The 15000-nt window shown below is 41.5% G+C and overlaps 4 protein-coding genes and 1 long non-coding RNA gene across 6 annotated transcripts in view; 3 read left to right on the top strand and 2 right to left on the bottom strand.

Moving 5' to 3' along the window:
• mpzl2b (myelin protein zero-like 2b) overlaps positions 1 to 577 on the bottom strand; it is a 7072-nt gene extending 6495 nt beyond the window's left edge. The window contains exon 1 of the mRNA XM_060863326.1: positions 363 to 577. Coding sequence (XP_060719309.1) covers positions 363 to 417 — 55 coding nt within the window. The 5' untranslated portion in view covers positions 418 to 577. The remainder of the gene's footprint in view (positions 1 to 362) is intronic.
• Positions 578 to 2493: 1916 nt separating this feature from the next.
• On the bottom strand, positions 2494 to 9937 carry LOC132841333 (uncharacterized). The gene is made up of 4 exons (XR_009647896.1): positions 9874 to 9937; positions 5263 to 5509; positions 4615 to 4737; positions 2494 to 4486 (listed from the first exon to the last, which is right to left on the bottom strand). It is a non-coding gene; the product is annotated as an uncharacterized LOC132841333 (long non-coding RNA).
• Positions 2632 to 7425, top strand: pafah1b2 (platelet-activating factor acetylhydrolase 1b, catalytic subunit 2). Of its 2 annotated transcripts, XM_060863650.1 has the most exons (6): positions 2632 to 2880; positions 3688 to 3768; positions 3867 to 3956; positions 4391 to 4507; positions 4618 to 4740; positions 5197 to 7425. In XM_060863650.1, the coding sequence occupies exons 2-6, from the start codon at positions 3691 to 3693 to the stop codon at positions 5473 to 5475; spliced, it is 687 nt and encodes a 228-aa protein (XP_060719633.1). In that variant the 5' UTR covers positions 2632 to 2880; positions 3688 to 3690; the 3' UTR covers positions 5476 to 7425. The 2 variants fall into 2 exon arrangements, with proteins under 2 accessions (XP_060719633.1, XP_060719634.1); XM_060863651.1 differs by lacking the exon at positions 2632 to 2880 and having other exon boundaries at positions 3634 to 3768.
• A 274-nt stretch (positions 9938 to 10211) lies between the features above and the next one.
• LOC132840767 (apolipoprotein A-I-like) lies at positions 10212 to 12000 on the top strand. The gene is made up of 4 exons (XM_060862735.1): positions 10212 to 10304; positions 10549 to 10599; positions 10984 to 11128; positions 11283 to 12000. The coding sequence occupies exons 2-4, from the start codon at positions 10557 to 10559 to the stop codon at positions 11869 to 11871; spliced, it is 777 nt and encodes a 258-aa protein (XP_060718718.1). The 5' UTR covers positions 10212 to 10304; positions 10549 to 10556; the 3' UTR covers positions 11872 to 12000.
• A 1012-nt stretch (positions 12001 to 13012) lies between these two features.
• LOC132840768 (apolipoprotein A-I-like) lies at positions 13013 to 14825 on the top strand. Its single transcript, XM_060862736.1, has 4 exons — positions 13013 to 13119; positions 13364 to 13414; positions 13789 to 13933; positions 14109 to 14825. The coding sequence occupies exons 2-4, from the start codon at positions 13372 to 13374 to the stop codon at positions 14695 to 14697; spliced, it is 777 nt and encodes a 258-aa protein (XP_060718719.1). The 5' UTR covers positions 13013 to 13119; positions 13364 to 13371; the 3' UTR covers positions 14698 to 14825.
• The last annotated feature ends 175 nt before the right edge of the window (positions 14826 to 15000 follow it).

Below are 15000 nucleotides of genomic sequence, written 5' to 3'. Positions count from 1 at the left end.
GAAGAGGGTGTCAAAATACACACACACACACACACACTCACACACACTCACACACACACACTCACTCTCTCTCTTTCTGTCTCTCACTCACACACACACTCACTCACACACACACACTCTCTTTCTGTCTCTCACACACACACACACACACACACACACACACACACACACACACACACACACACACACACACCAAACCAATCCCAAATCAGATTATGTTCCAGACCAGTCTGTAAGTAAAAAAAAAACTTAATAACATTTGTAACCGGAAGCGCACGAAAGATCTAAATCTTTTTTTGTTTTATTTCCATGACCAGAAACGAGATAAACAGGAAGTGAAACCGCGCGCGTTCATGACTCACCTGTAAGCAGCACACCTACAACACTGACCACAAACCGTGTCCATGTCCGAAACATGAGAGAGAGCAAAGTAAATCCCACAAGTGTGTGTGTGTGTGTGGGCGTGTGTGTGTTTGCGCGCGCGCGCGTGTGTGTGTGTGTGTAAAAGTCTTGATTTCTCTCCTCGCTTCAGGCTTAGATTCACGTGATTAACGAGCGCAGAAGGGTCGGAGAGAGAGAGAGAGAGAGAGAGAGAGAGGGAGGCAGAGAGAGAGGCAGAGAGAGAGGCGGAGACAGCGGCGGAGACAGCGCGCGCACAGGCGAACCGTTCACTCCTGATGCGCGAGCTCAGATTTTTTTTGGAAGTCCGTTTCCGGCAGGTGGAAAAGGAAAACGTGTCTTTTTCACGTGTTGTTCATTTTTACTCATATATATTTTTACTCAAACTTTCAGAGATGAGGTAATAAAAGTTATTACCTCATCTCTGAAAGTTTTGTATGTTATCTCAAAAGTTAATATCTCGTTTTTTGTTTTATTTTCACTCATTTATTTATTTATTTATTTAATTATTTGTTTCGAAACACTTATTTATCTCGAAACGCTTATTTATCTCATATTTAAACTTCTCACGTCTAGATTCTTATCAAAATCTTCACTTATCTCACACCACAGACTGTAAACGGAGTAAAAATCCTAAAACTAGAAGAAAGTAACCACAAAAACATGAGAGAAAGAGAAAATGTCAAGATTCTGCAGAAAAGCTGTAAAACTAAACAAAACTAAACAAAACAAAGGCCATGGAGGAAATGGACAGGTGGAGCTTCTCATTCTGAGATGTTTGTAAGGGGCTGTTAAATCACCATAAAGATAAATGAAATGAGTTTAACCACCAGAGTTGCACTAATGAACTGAGAAATAATAAATATATATATATATATATATATATATATATATATATATATATATATATATATATATATATATATATATATATATATATATATATATTCACATATTATTATATATTACTTATTTTGAATAAAATCTCGAACAGGTACCAAAACACTAAATAGACTATTGGGCAATAAAGGCAGTTTTTTTTTGTTTGTTTGTTTGTTTTTTGCCTCGCACCTCTACCGCCACCTTGTGGTCAGGTTATGTTGTTACTACAGTTCAGGGTTTTAACCCTTCTGGTTCAACACAATGAATAGAAACTACAATAGAGTTAAAGAAAACTAATAAAAAACAAATTATTTATCATAATGAATGTATGATATTTAGCAGAATTTCTACACACTGAAATGAAATTCGGATTTGTTTAGATTTTATTTCTATCTTTTTTTCCTTATTTATTTATTTATTTCAAATTTCGTTTAATTTTGCCAACAATCACTTTTTTTTCTTTATGAAACCCCAAAAAAATGAATAAAGACGTCTGTACCCTGTGTAGTGCCTTTGGTGTCCACGTGGGGACGCATTTGGGATCCGCTCCTGAACTGAGCTGGAAAAGTGGGATGGGTTGCCAGATTGGGCCTTTCAGTTCAGTTCGGATTCAGTGGGGGGTTTTGCTTGGTGTAATGGTGCTCCATCTCAGAAGTCTAATCGGACAGGGTGTCTCTTGATGTCTGTTAATGTGGAGAGAAGAAGAAAAAGAAGAAGAAAATTGAATAAATTTTAGTCTATACCATAACTTTACTTTGTTCCATTAAGCACAGATTCAAATGTGATGGTTATTGGATAATGATCAACATCAGCGTGGTGTGATGGACTGGATTATTGTTACCTCTCTGAAGCTGCAGGAAAATGAGCCACAAAAAGGACCTAAGAACCAGTAACTGTAGAGCAGCGGTGTCCGATCTTATCCGGAAAGGGCCGGTGTGGGTGCAGGTTTTTATTCCAACCAAGCAGAAGCCACACCAGAGTCTACTAAAACAAGAACAACCGATTAAACAGGTGGAATCAGACGTGGCTTCTGCTTGGTTGGAGTGAAAACCTGCACCCACACCGGACCTTTGCGGATATGATTGGACACCGCTGCTGTAGAGCAAGTCACGATCCTGGCTGTTAATTGGACAAACAAAAGACTAGTACCAGATTGTGTCATCAAAATTTGTTGACATCTGTTTTAGGTTTAAATCTAGAGTAAGGGTTAGATACAGACCGGGTATAATAGCTATAAAAAAAAATAAATAAAATAAAAAAAGAACTCAGGATTTCTTTGTGTGGATCAATTGTCTGGGTTAGGGTGAAAGTGTGCGCACACCTGGCAACCCCGAAAAGGGGAGGACATAACCGGTTTCGTTGATCAAAACCTTCCGTCCGTGATTTTCCAAACATATCCGAGCTACAGAAAGGATTTTGTGGCGCATAAACATCGCGTCGCCATTTTTTTTTAAAAGAACAAGAACAAAAACAAAACAAAAACAAAACCAAAAAACGGGCGCGTGAGAGACTGAGCGCAGCATCAGCACCAAACCGCAGCATCCTCCGGCATCAGACATCTGTCTGCTTCCTGCTTTAGAGAATTCATCTGATTAGCAGGTGAGACTGTGTGTGTGTGTGTGTGTGTGTGCGTGTGCGTGTGCGCGCGTTAATATTAATGCTACATAATGCAAACGTTATTGTTGCAGCCTGTTTGGTCATTTACTCATTTCAAGACAGGCCTCTAACGCAGGATGCCGCTGTAATTTACGGCCTAATCTCATCCAAATAACCCGATTAGACAATAAACAAGAGCGGTAAGAGAGCATTTCATGAACCAGAAGAAATCCACTGTATTACTAGCCAGAATTAGAGCATTATGAATGTAAAGCCTGCATCTTGCTTGCTTTCATGCACTGTGTCTGAAATGGTGACTGTATTAAGCTTCCTCCTTATTTCCTACTAACACCAGTGTATTATGGGGATTTCTGCACCTTTTTTCGGGCTCCATCGTGTCCTGTTGCAGGTGATATTCTGGATATGAATAGAATTTGAAATATATTTATTTTTCTAATTTATCGATTGGTGTTGTGTTTGTGTTATTCCTGTGACAAGTTGACAGCAGTGTGTCCCTTCGCTGTCACTGCCGAGACTCTTGTTACAGCTGGAGTAGTGAAAATGGAGTTTACTTCACTAATCTTGTGGACAGCTTTCACTGTTAGCTAGAACATACAGTATGTCTTTACTGAAGAAATCCAGCTCAGAAGTAGTGATGACGTGAAGGCAAACGCTGAAGGACTGAAGCTCTTCTGCATCTGTAGCAAAAGTCAAAAAAGTACAATATTAGTCTCAATGAATCGTGGATGCTGGGAAAGTTCACGTGTTGTGAGTTTTGTCCTGATGTTACAAGTCCTTGTTCATGTTTAGAGAATGAGTGACGAGGAGAACCCTGCTGCTGAACCTGTGCAGGTTCTGGATGTCCAGGGTGATGGACGCTGGATATCACAGGTATGTGTTTTATGAATAAAAATACATATATGTTTATATGTAAAGAGTTTGTGTATTTGGCATAGTGTTGATCTTGTGTGTGTGTGTGTGTGTTGCAGCACAACCGCTTCGTGCAGGAATGTAAAGATGCAGAACCTGACGTGCTGTTTGTAGGGGACTCCATGGTTCAGCTGATGCAGCAGTATGAGGTGTGTGTGTGTGTGTGTTGTGAACTAAATACATTAACATTTAAGCTTTTTTGAAAACTCTTTTTAACCTTTAACCCGTATTTACAGTACTGTATTTTCCACATTGCTTGTCATTAATCTGGTTATTTAAGCAGGAAACAGAGACTAAAGTGTCATTTGCAGTTCAGCGCCACGCTGCACAATGCCACATTGTCTTCTGGGTTGTAAATAAGCTGCTGTTGCTGTTCCCGATTTGTAATTTCATGTGGCCTCCTCACAGGATCAGTAGGGGGGAAAAAAAAACATTCTGAAAGCTGATTGGTCAGAAAATGTATTATTTATGCGTAAATAATAACATAAAACATAACATAAGTGATAACAGGAATGAAGTTGTTTTAGCATTGGGTCTAACATTGAAGTCTGGGTTCTGCGATGTGATTGGTTGTTGTGTGCAGGTTTGGCGAGAGTTGTTTTCTCCACTCCATGCGCTCAACTTTGGGATTGGAGGAGACACGACGTGCAACGTTCTGTGGAGGCTGCAGAACGGAGAACTGGAGAACATCAGGCCACGGGTGAGAGAGCAGGAGAGAGAGAGAGAGAGAGAGAGAGAGATTATCCCATAGGTTTCATTCTCATGTACAGCGGTAATAACTTGTTGTGTGTTGTGTTTGTATCCCACCAGGTGGTGGTGCTGTGGGTAGGAACCAATAATCACGAGCACACAGCAGAGCAGGTCGCAGGGGGCATCGTGACCATAGTACAGCTGCTCATCTCACGCCTTCCCAAGGCCAAGATCGTCGTCCTGGTGAGAGAGAGAGAGAGTGTGTGTGTGTGTGTGGATACCCTTTGAAGTTTGAGCTCTAATGCTAATATTCTAGCTCCCTGACTAGCTAGCAGAATAAATGTGAAGTGGAAATGCAGTCATTTTGTTTGATAGCATTTGGTCTAGCAAATGTTGTGCTACCTAGATAAAAGCTAATTTACCGGCTTGCTGACTAACTAGCAATATAAATGTGAAGTGTGTAACATGGAGCGGTCTGAGTCCATAGATCACGCCTGCTCTTGGAAGATAGATCATATATAAAGTACAGTATATAAAGAATTATTATTTTATTATGTATTTTTGTCCCAAGTGATAAGTGTATGTTCCACAACATTAATTAAAACAATAAATGGGTAAAAAGTCAAATATTACATGGCATATTTTACATATTAAAATTGATCAGCTAATTGCTTAAACCTGATCGGTTGTGTCACTCAGGGTCTGTTACCCAGGGGCGAGTTCCCCAACCCTCTGAGGGAGAAAAACGCAGCAGTAAACACCTACCTGCGCTGTGCCCTTCCTCGTCTCGGACCCATACAGTTCCTGGACGTGGGTGGCGGCTTTGTGCACTCTGACGGCACCATTTCCAGCCGAGATATGTTTGACTTCCTGCACCTGACGGCCAGTGGGTACGGTGCCATGGCCACGCCCCTGCACGAGCTGCTGCTCCAGCTGTTGGAGGAGACACCGCAGGAAAGGCGGGCCTCGCTCGTGTAAGAGAAGATGACGGGGTGCAGGAATCTGTCTCATTCTTTAAGTGGAACATGTACATCATTACATATTATATGCGGAGAGAGAGAGAGAGTGAGAGAGAGAGAGAGAGAGAGAGTGAGAGAGTCATAAATGTTGGCAAAATGTGGAAAAAATGTTCTTTCAGAAATATGTATTTTAATCACTTGTTTTTTTTTCTAATGTGCTTTAACTTATTTAAGTGTTGAGACTTAGGCAAAGTCCTCACAAATCACCCAAGCACTGTGTGTGTGTGTGTGTGTGGGCTCGCATGTTTGTGTGTGTGCGCATGTTTGTGTGTGTGGGCGCGCGCATGTTTGTGTGTGTGTGTGCGCACGTTTGTGTGTGTGCACACGTGTGTGTGTGTTCGTGTGTGTGTATTTGTGTGTGTGTGGGTGTGTGTGTGTGGGCTCGCATGTTTGTGTGTGCGCGCATATTTGTGTGTGTGTGTGGGCGTGCGCATGTTTGTGTGTGTGTGCGCACATGTTTGTGTGTGCACACGTGTGTGTTTTTGTGTTTGTGTTCGTGTGTGTGTATTTGTGTGTGTGTGCGGGCGCACGTGTGTGTTTGTGTGTGCACGCATGTTTGTGTGTGCGTGTATGTTTGTGTGTGTGCGCATGTTTGTGTGTGTGTGGGCACGCGCATGTTTGTGTGTGTGTGTGTGTGCGCACATGTTTGTGTGTGTGCACACGTGTGTGTTTTTGTGTGTGTGTATTTGTGTGTGTGTGTGTTGGTGTGTGTGTGTGTGTGGGCTCACATATTTGTGTGTTTGCGCATGTTTGTGTGTGTGTGTGGGCGTGCGCATGTTTGTGTGTGTGTGCGCACATGTTTGTGTGTGTGCACACGTGTGTGTTTTTGTGTTTGTGTTTGTGTGTGTGTATTTGTGTGTGTGTGCGGGCGCACGTGTGTGTGCACGCATATTTGTATGTGCGTGCATGTTTGTGTGTGTGCGCATGTTTGTGTGTGAGCACGTGTGTGTGTGTGTGCACGCACATGTGTGTGTTTGTGTGAGCCACCTCAGTAAACTGGATAATAAACACTGACACCGTGTGCACCTTTGATGCTTTAGTGTAGCACTGATACTGATACTGATACGGATACTGATACTGCCAGCTTCTTACACACGTTTCCAGAAGGATCTGTTCAGTATGGAATGAAGATGGCTGCTGTGTCACCGAATTACACACAAACATACACACTGCCCAAAGCTATAACTTACAGTGTTCATCCACTGGAGTTACAAGGCTAATGTAGGCTAATGTATCCCCCAAATTGTTTCCTATAAATAAACCTCTAAATCTTTATACGCACATTTCCCACATCAGCTCCATGATTTCATTTACAAAGTAAAAATTAAATTATATATTATATTAGCATCTGCTACCTTTGTAGCTTTTCTGTACAAGAAAACAAGATTTTGTGCAGATTTTGCTGAGCACAAAGTTAAAAATGGGATTCCAGTTGTCCAAGATGGCTGACAAGAAATACAAATTTAACCAAGCAGTGGACATTTTGTTAGTTATACGTCTACAACATTAGCTCTGTAGCTAATCGCAGCTTGGATGATTGACTACACTTAGCCTCTCTTTCTCTTTCACTGGCCTTCATCTTTTTTGTATTGTTTTTTTTTTTCCAGAGTAGCTTAAAGGAATTTGTGTGTGTGTGTGTGTGTGAGAGAGAGAGAATGTTATGTACAGAAACAGAATCCATCTATCTTAAAATATTTTAAACTTCACAAAGTGTGTGTGTGTGTGTGTGTGTGTGTGTGTTAGTTCCATCTCTGTATATATACAGTCAATACATGCCTGCGTAGCTGTTTGTGAAACTGTGCTAACGTTTCCTGTCAGCCAGTGAGTGTTAGCTTAGCTACTCTGTCACACACTGAAGAAAGCGCTGTGTGAAACTTTCCATTAAAGAAGGAATAATGTCACAACTTTAGGACTGGAATCTTTCTTGTCTTTTTCTTCTGTTCACTTTCCTCTGAGGAAACTAGTTGGATAAATAGTGGCACCATATGGTTCAAAACAAGGTTTATATCTGACTGAAAATAACTGCAACCATGTTGGTATTTCAACCTGTCAGTAATAAAAACTGGGGGCAGGGCGAGGGGGCATGGAGAGGATTAATGCACTTTAGAGCAGAAACAGAGCTCTAATATGGAGGACCACAGATGTATCAAGTGTTAGCATGTTAGCATTAGTGTTAGCATGAGAGTAATAATATAAACAGTTGACTAAACACTGAGTTAAAAAGTACTGAATATTGCACATGTTAAAGAGTGTGTGTGTGTGTGTGTGTGTGTTTACACTGTTAATGTGTTGTGTGTGTATGTGTATGAGAGAGAAGAGTGTGTAAGTGTTTTAATATAAATCATCCTGTGGGGTTTAACGTCATCATTTAACATCGTAACGTAACAACATAACAATCCCGTAGACAAGATGACATTTTATAACATACTTAAAATACTGAACACCAGAAAATGGCAACATGTTGATTTGTTAAAAAAAAAAATCTAAACAAACCAGTTCAGTCATGATTCAGTTATTTAGAACACCATACACCGGGTGTATGTCCAAATCGGGTATGTTTCCAAATCAGGATCGCTTTTCCGTTAATAATACTGTTGTTATTACAGGAATGCGTTTGTTAAAGTGAACATTTATCACCTTACTGTTTTTAGATATGTTTCCGGCAAACACAGAACGTTCCTCTAACGTTAGCATATGGTTTCCGTTGGTTTTTTCCTGTTTCCAGGGAACCAAATAGTAACGTTCTACGAACGTTCTCTAATGGTTTTTGTTAGTTTAACAAAAAAAATAAAAAATAACCTTTCCAGAATGTTCCTGACTAAGCAAAAACAAATCTAAAACAATTGTGTTGTGGGAATGTTTTGGGAACCAAAAATTGTTTGCTGGGTTTAAACAGGTTTTAACGCTGTAGGACTCTGCAGATTAAAAAAGAAGCTCTGCTTTTACTCCTATTGTGACGTCGGAATCTGCTGAGGGGAGCTTCTGAGTTTTGCTTTGATCTAGATGTGATAACAGTATCAGCGCTGAATACAGGCCGTAACGTACAGCAGGTTAATGTGCACTTATTTTATGTAATAATGAAATACATTATTAAAGCAAATAAAGGCCATATGACTGACTTTTTCTTAACAGTGTATATCTAGACTTGTAAAGTTCGTCGCGACAAACTTTGATGTTGGCTTTGATGATGCAAGTATTCGCAAAGGCCGGTGCTTTTTGGAGGCGAGTGGACATAAGGGTCAGTGTTACTTTTGGAAGTAAGTAGACAGAAAGCTAGGGTGCCAAAACATTTGGAGGTAAGTGGAGACGAGCATGTGATGTCATCCGAATACTCTTAAAGAAGTTCTCCTCATTGTTCTGAGTGTTTTGATATGTCAGATTTCCATGTTGTAAAAAGTTTATAATGGGAGTCTATGGGAAAAAAGGCCACTTTGAGACCTGGTACCAGAAGTACTGGTACTCGGATCACTTAGAAAAGTAAGAGCAACAAACTTCAGACCAGCGTCTACAACATATCCAAATTTGGTGCATGTGGCTCGAAAGCCCTAGGAGGAGTTACTCTTGATAAATTTTTGTCTAAGCTTAAATAGGAAAACAGAATGTTGGCTTCTACAAAGCGACATAATGACACAAGAATTTCTTAATTTTTGTTAAATGGACCAAAAACGTTCAGATAATGTGTGACCTATCCTGTAAAATGTTCCTCATTAATGCAAGGAATACAATTTGAACTGTGTGTAAAAATCACCGGTGAATAAAGAAACCCTGTGAAATGTCCACAAAGTCACATATTTCAGAAAACGCTATTGACGTATGAGGACCGTATTAAATACGAACACGTTAAAGGGATCTAACTAGCAGAAGGGATGAAGCTGATTTGTGTGTGAGACACGTTATAGAACCAGGTGATATATATAACCTGATCACTGCTTTATTATGGTGGACTGACTAAAGACATGTAGGCTTCTGTTAACTGTAAATGCACACGTGTGCCTCTGCATATCTAATCTCGGCTAAACGGCTGACCGTCTCTGAACTTTGGCATGCGTGTCCATGCATGTGGATCTGCTGGGATTAATCCAGACAGCCAAAACTGAGATTATATACTGGTGTAGACTGATTAGCATTAACATCAGCGTTTATATGTACAATATGAAGTAAAATAAATAAATAAAGATTTCCCAAAGTTTACAGAAACTATTTTTTTAACTATACGACCAACCAGTTGCCCTTTATGCTACGTGATAAATCTAATTAACACTGTATTAAAGTACATTTCGGAAAGTTTTTATAAAAATAAAGATTTATATAAAAATGCAAAAAGCAAAAGACTTTTTTTTCATTGTATGATACTTACATCTTGTACAGATTTAGTTTTTAATCCAAATGATTGTAATCCGTTTATTTTATTGTTGAATATTAGCTATAAACTTAAAAAAGAAATAACACAGTATAAAATAAATCAATAATATTAACGTCTTTAAGAGTGACCTTTGACCTTTGACTCATGCATTGTGTGTGTGTTTGTGTGTTTGATTGGTGATATTGATTATACATTCGATTCATCTATTACCTCTGATGTCATGCGAGCGCGCACTGAGCTGATTAACTCATGGCAGATATTATTCTGTGATTCAGGAGTGTAACCTTCGAACTTCAGCCTTCCATGTAGGAGGTCTGGAGTCCAACTGGTTCACACACACACACACACACACACACACACACACTCATATTCAGGTGTATATATAAACTCTGCGTCTCTACAGTTGGGGATCCATCACCACTAAGGTAAGTGCTGACTTACAGGAGGCTGAAGGAGCGACTGTAACAACTTTATTTAACAATATTCTTTCAGAGAGCAAATTACTAACATTTAAACTCTACTTCTATTACATTTTTAGTCTTAAACCTCTAAAGCACTTGTTTGCCTGGTGTGTAACTGGTGCTCCATATTAATATTGTTTTTATTGAAGTTTTTTCTGCTGTAATTGTCTGGTTTATTAAATGTATTTATATTTGAATCCTTTCCTAGGCATCATTATGAAAGTCGTAGCTCTTGCCCTGACCCTCCTCTTGGCTTTGGGTGAGTCTTTCCGACTTTGCCTTCCTTTGTGTGTTTATGCTGCACCAGTTCACCTGAGGTTTACTACAAATGTTTATTAGCTGTCAGTGGTTAGATGTAAAGTCCTCTTGGTTCATGCTGTGCTAATCACACAATGCATTTGCTACCAGATGAATGAAATAGGCAGAATTTGCTAACAAGGCAGTTGAACAATGTCAGTACTCTCTGTCCTCCATTCGTAGGCCCATGATTGGCTAGAATCGCTCTGACTGACAGGGTAGAGTAACGGCATACATTATGATGTCGTCTAGTGCAGGATGTTCATTCATTACACTACCATTTGTAGTTAACTTGCACTCCCTGCAGAACCAGTTCAGGCCTAACAGACATTTTGTTTGTCCCCAGGCTGTCATGCCCGCACCCTGCAGGCCGATGCTCCCACTCAGCTGGAGCACTACAAGGCAGTTGCCTCGGTCTACCTGACCCAGGTGAAGGACCAGGCTTACAAGGCCCTAGAGAACCTGGACAGAGGCGATTACGAGCAGTACAAGTAAGCCAAACCCTGTTGTTTTGCTCCACTTAACTGAGTAAGCTTATTCACTATGATGTGAAGCAACCAAACATACAATGGCAGAGTTCTTGAGCAAGTACTTGGGGATAGATTTGTGCAACCTCCAATCTTCTCTCTTTCTTCTCCTCCTAAGGTTGAAGTTGACACAGAGCCTTGACAACCTGCAGAAGTATGCTGATTCCACCTCCAGCTCCCTGAAACCCTTTGCCACCCAGTTGGTTGAGGGAACCCAGGCTGTGCACAATTACTTCCTAAAAGAACTGGATGACCTTCATGCCAAAGTGGAGCCACACCGTGCTGAGCTGCGCCAAGCCATCGAGAAGCACCTGGACGAGTATGGTGAGCGTCTAATCCCCATCTTCCGTGACTACATGGTTGATAATCAGAAGGAGATCAATGCTCTTCGCCAGAAGCTTCAGCCTGCCCTCGATGACCTCAAGGCCAAAGTGGACACCAACATTGAGGAGACCAAGACCAAGCTTGCCCCTATTGTCGAGGCTGTGCGTGGAAAGCTCACAGAAAGGCTACAGAACCTGAAGGACCTGGCCAGCCCCGTGGCTGAGGAGTACAAGGAGCACATGCTGAAGGCCATCGAGGATGTCAAGGGAAAGCTGGCACCCCACACCACCCAGCTCCAATCCCAAATCGAGCCCTACATGGAGACCCTGAGAGCCAAATTCCAGTCTATCTATGAGTCCGTTGCCCAGGCCCTTCATGCCTAAACATGGCTTCTGCCAGGACTTGCATTCTCACACTCGCACATGAACGTATTCATGCATGAGATTGTATGTCAGCTCCAACATCCATGTGATATAATGATGCAAAATAAAATATATATTTAAAAAGACAGACCCGAGACTGAGACCTGAGTGACTTTTAAATAAGACCAAAGAAAATTTATACAGTATAAAAAATTCATACTCAGTTCTCCCCGTGCCTCGAGGGTTTCCTCCGGGTACTCCAGTTTCCTCTCCCGGTCCAAAGACATGCATGGTAGGTTGATTGGCATCTCTGGAAAATTGTCCGTAGTGTGTGAGTGAATGAGAGTGTGTGTGTGTGTGTGCCCTGCAATGGGTTGGCACTCCGTCCAGGGTGAGGCGAACGTGCTAACCACTAAGCCACTGTGCCCCCTGATTGGATTCAGGAAAAAAGAAATATTTCTACAAATATTGTTTAGAAATCCCTCGGCGTCGATGACGCGCCGTATCTGTAAATGTGACGCACCAGCAGAGATACGTGTGAAAGAAAGAGCCGCACGGGTTTATTTGCTGGGACAGAAAGGACAGGAGTTGTTCTTGCTTGACTGCAGCCACACACTGATGCACTAAAACATAAAAAAAAAACAGATCAGTGATGATTTTTCTCAAAAAAAAAAAAAAAACGTGTTTTAAATAACCAATAATCCTGTCGTAGAGATACACACCCACCTCTCTGTGCAGCGTATGAGGGCAGTGTGTGATGTATTGGGTTCCGGGTTCTACGTGGTTCTGACACATTAAACACAGTTTGCGCACAGACGGAGCTGCCTGATGGAGGGGAGAAAAAAAATATACAATTGATTTATTCAGTATAAAAGGACTTGACTAATGTACTGTACGTGCAAACAGCTCGTGTTTACAGTCTTTTGATAAACTAATGAACTTATAAATAAACACTTGAATCAAAGTCGTTGGCTCGTAGTGACCTTTGTGTGTGTGTGTGTGTGTTTGATTGGTGATATTGAATATTCATCCGATTCATCTATTACCTCTGACATCTTGCGAGCGCGCACTGAGCTTATAAACTCATGGCAGATATTATTCTGTGATTCAGGAATGTAACCTTCGAACTTCAGCCTTCCATGTAGGAGGTCTGGAGTCCAACTGGTTCACACACACACACACACACACACACACACACACACACACACTCATATTCAGGTGTATATATAAACTCTGCGTCTCTACAGTTGGGGATCCATCACCACTAAGGTAAGTGCTGACTTACAGGAGGCTGAAGGAGCGACTGTAACAACTTTATTTAACAATGTTCTTTCAGAGAGCAAATTACTAACATTTAAACTCTACTTCTGTTACATTTTTAGTCTTAAACCTCTAAAGCACTTGTTTGCCTGGTGTGTAACTGGTGCTCCATATTAATATTGTTTTTATTGAAGTTTTTTCTGCTGTAATTGTCTGGTTTATTAAATGTATTTATATTTGAATCCTTTCCTAGGCATCATTATGAAAGTCGTAGCTCTTGCCCTGACCCTCCTCTTGGCTTTGGGTGAGTCTTTCCGACTTTGCCTTCCTTTGTGTGTTTATGCTGTACCAGTTCACCTGAGGTTTACTACAAATGTTTATTAGCTGTCAGTATTTAGATGTAAAGTCCTCTTGGTTCATGCTGTGCTAATCACACAATGCATTTGCTACCAGATAAATGAAATAGGCAGAATTTGCTACCAAGGCAGTTGAACAATGTCAGTACTCTCTGTCCTCCATTCGTAGGCCCATGATTGGCTAGAATCGCTCTGACTGACAGGGTAGAGTAACGCCATACATTATGATGTCGTCTAGTGCAGGATGTTCATTCATTACACTACCATTTGTAGTTAACCTGCACTCCTTGCAGAACCTAACAGACATTTTGTTTGTCCCCAGGCTGTCATGCCCGCACCCTGCAGGCCGATGCTCCCACCCAGCTGGAGCACTACAAGGCAGTTGCCTCGGTCTACCTGACCCAGGTGAAGGACCAGGCCTACAAGGCCCTAGAGAACCTGGACAGAGACAATTACGAGCAGTACAAGTAAGCCAAACATTATCACAACCCAGACAAACCCTGTTGTTTTGCTCCACTTAACTGAGTAAGCTTATTCACTATGATGTGAAGCAACCAAACGTACAATGGCAGAGTTCTTGAGCAAGTACTTGGGCATAGATTTGTGCAACCTCCAATCTTCTCTCTTTCTTCTCCTCCTAAGGTTGACGGTCACACAGAACTTTGACTACTTCTTGGGGAATTATGTTCTTTCCCCCTCCACCCCCCTGAAACCCTTTGCCGACGTGTTGTTTCGTGTAGCCCTGGTTGTAAACTACTTCCTAAAAGAACTGGATGGCCTTTATGACAAAGTGGAGCCACATCGTGCTGAGTTACGCCAAGCCATCGAGAAGCACCTGGACGAGGATGTCGAGCGTCTCATCACCATCTTCCATGACTTCATGGCTGATGATCAGAAGGAGATCAATGCTCTTCGCCAGAAGCTTCAGCCTGCCCTCGATTACCTCAAGGCCGAAGTGGACACCAACATTGAGGAGACCAAGACCAAGCTTGCCCCTATTGTCGAGGCTGTGCGTGGAAAGCTCACAGAAAGGCTACAGTACCTGAATGACCTGGCCAGCCCCGTGGCTGAGGAGTACAAGGAGCACATGCTGAAGGCCATCGAGGACGTCAAGGAAAATCTGGCAACCCACACCACCCAGCTCCAAGGCCAAATCGAGCCCTACATGGAGACCCTGAGAGCCAAATTCCGGTCTTTCTTTGAGTCTGTCGCCCAGGCCATTCACACCTAAACACGGCTTCTGCCAGGACTCGCATTCTCACACTCGCACATGAACATATTCATGCATGAGTTTGTATGTCAGCTCCAACATCCATGTGATATAATGATGCAAAAAATATATATATATTTAAAAAGACAGACCCGAGACTGAGACCTGAGTGACTTTTAAATAAGACCAAAGAAAATTTAAACAGTATAAAAAAATTATATTAACACCTCAGTTATTAACATCCTGGGACAGTGTCAGGTTACCTGTGACATTTATCAAATTGCTCATACATTTAGCCTTGAAATGTAGACATTTGACCAGGAG

The sequence above is a fragment of the Tachysurus vachellii genome, chromosome 26 (genome assembly GCF_030014155.1).
Source record: "Tachysurus vachellii isolate PV-2020 chromosome 26, HZAU_Pvac_v1, whole genome shotgun sequence".
NCBI lineage: Eukaryota > Metazoa > Chordata > Actinopteri > Siluriformes > Bagridae > Tachysurus > Tachysurus vachellii.
Note: the sequence above shows the minus strand (reverse complement) of the source record. Positions and strands in the feature narration are given on the sequence as shown.

Coding starts and splice junctions, on each gene's coding strand:
- LOC132840767 (XM_060862735.1), top strand. CDS start 10,557: ATGAAAGTCGTAGCTCTTGCCCTGACCCTCCTCTTGGCTTTGG. Junction 10,600..10,983: donor GACCCTCCTCTTGGCTTTGG/GTGAGTCTTTCC, acceptor GTTTGTCCCCAG/GCTGTCATGCCCGCACCCTG. Junction 11,129..11,282: donor GGCGATTACGAGCAGTACAA/GTAAGCCAAACC, acceptor TCTCCTCCTAAG/GTTGAAGTTGACACAGAGCC.
- LOC132840768 (XM_060862736.1), top strand. CDS start 13,372: ATGAAAGTCGTAGCTCTTGCCCTGACCCTCCTCTTGGCTTTGG. Junction 13,415..13,788: donor GACCCTCCTCTTGGCTTTGG/GTGAGTCTTTCC, acceptor GTTTGTCCCCAG/GCTGTCATGCCCGCACCCTG. Junction 13,934..14,108: donor GACAATTACGAGCAGTACAA/GTAAGCCAAACA, acceptor TCTCCTCCTAAG/GTTGACGGTCACACAGAACT.
- pafah1b2 (XM_060863650.1), top strand. CDS start 3,691: ATGAGTGACGAGGAGAACCCTGCTGCTGAACCTGTGCAGGTTCTGGAT. Junction 3,769..3,866: donor ATGGACGCTGGATATCACAG/GTATGTGTTTTA, acceptor TGTGTGTTGCAG/CACAACCGCTTCGTGCAGGA. Junction 4,741..5,196: donor AGGCCAAGATCGTCGTCCTG/GTGAGAGAGAGA, acceptor TGTGTCACTCAG/GGTCTGTTACCCAGGGGCGA.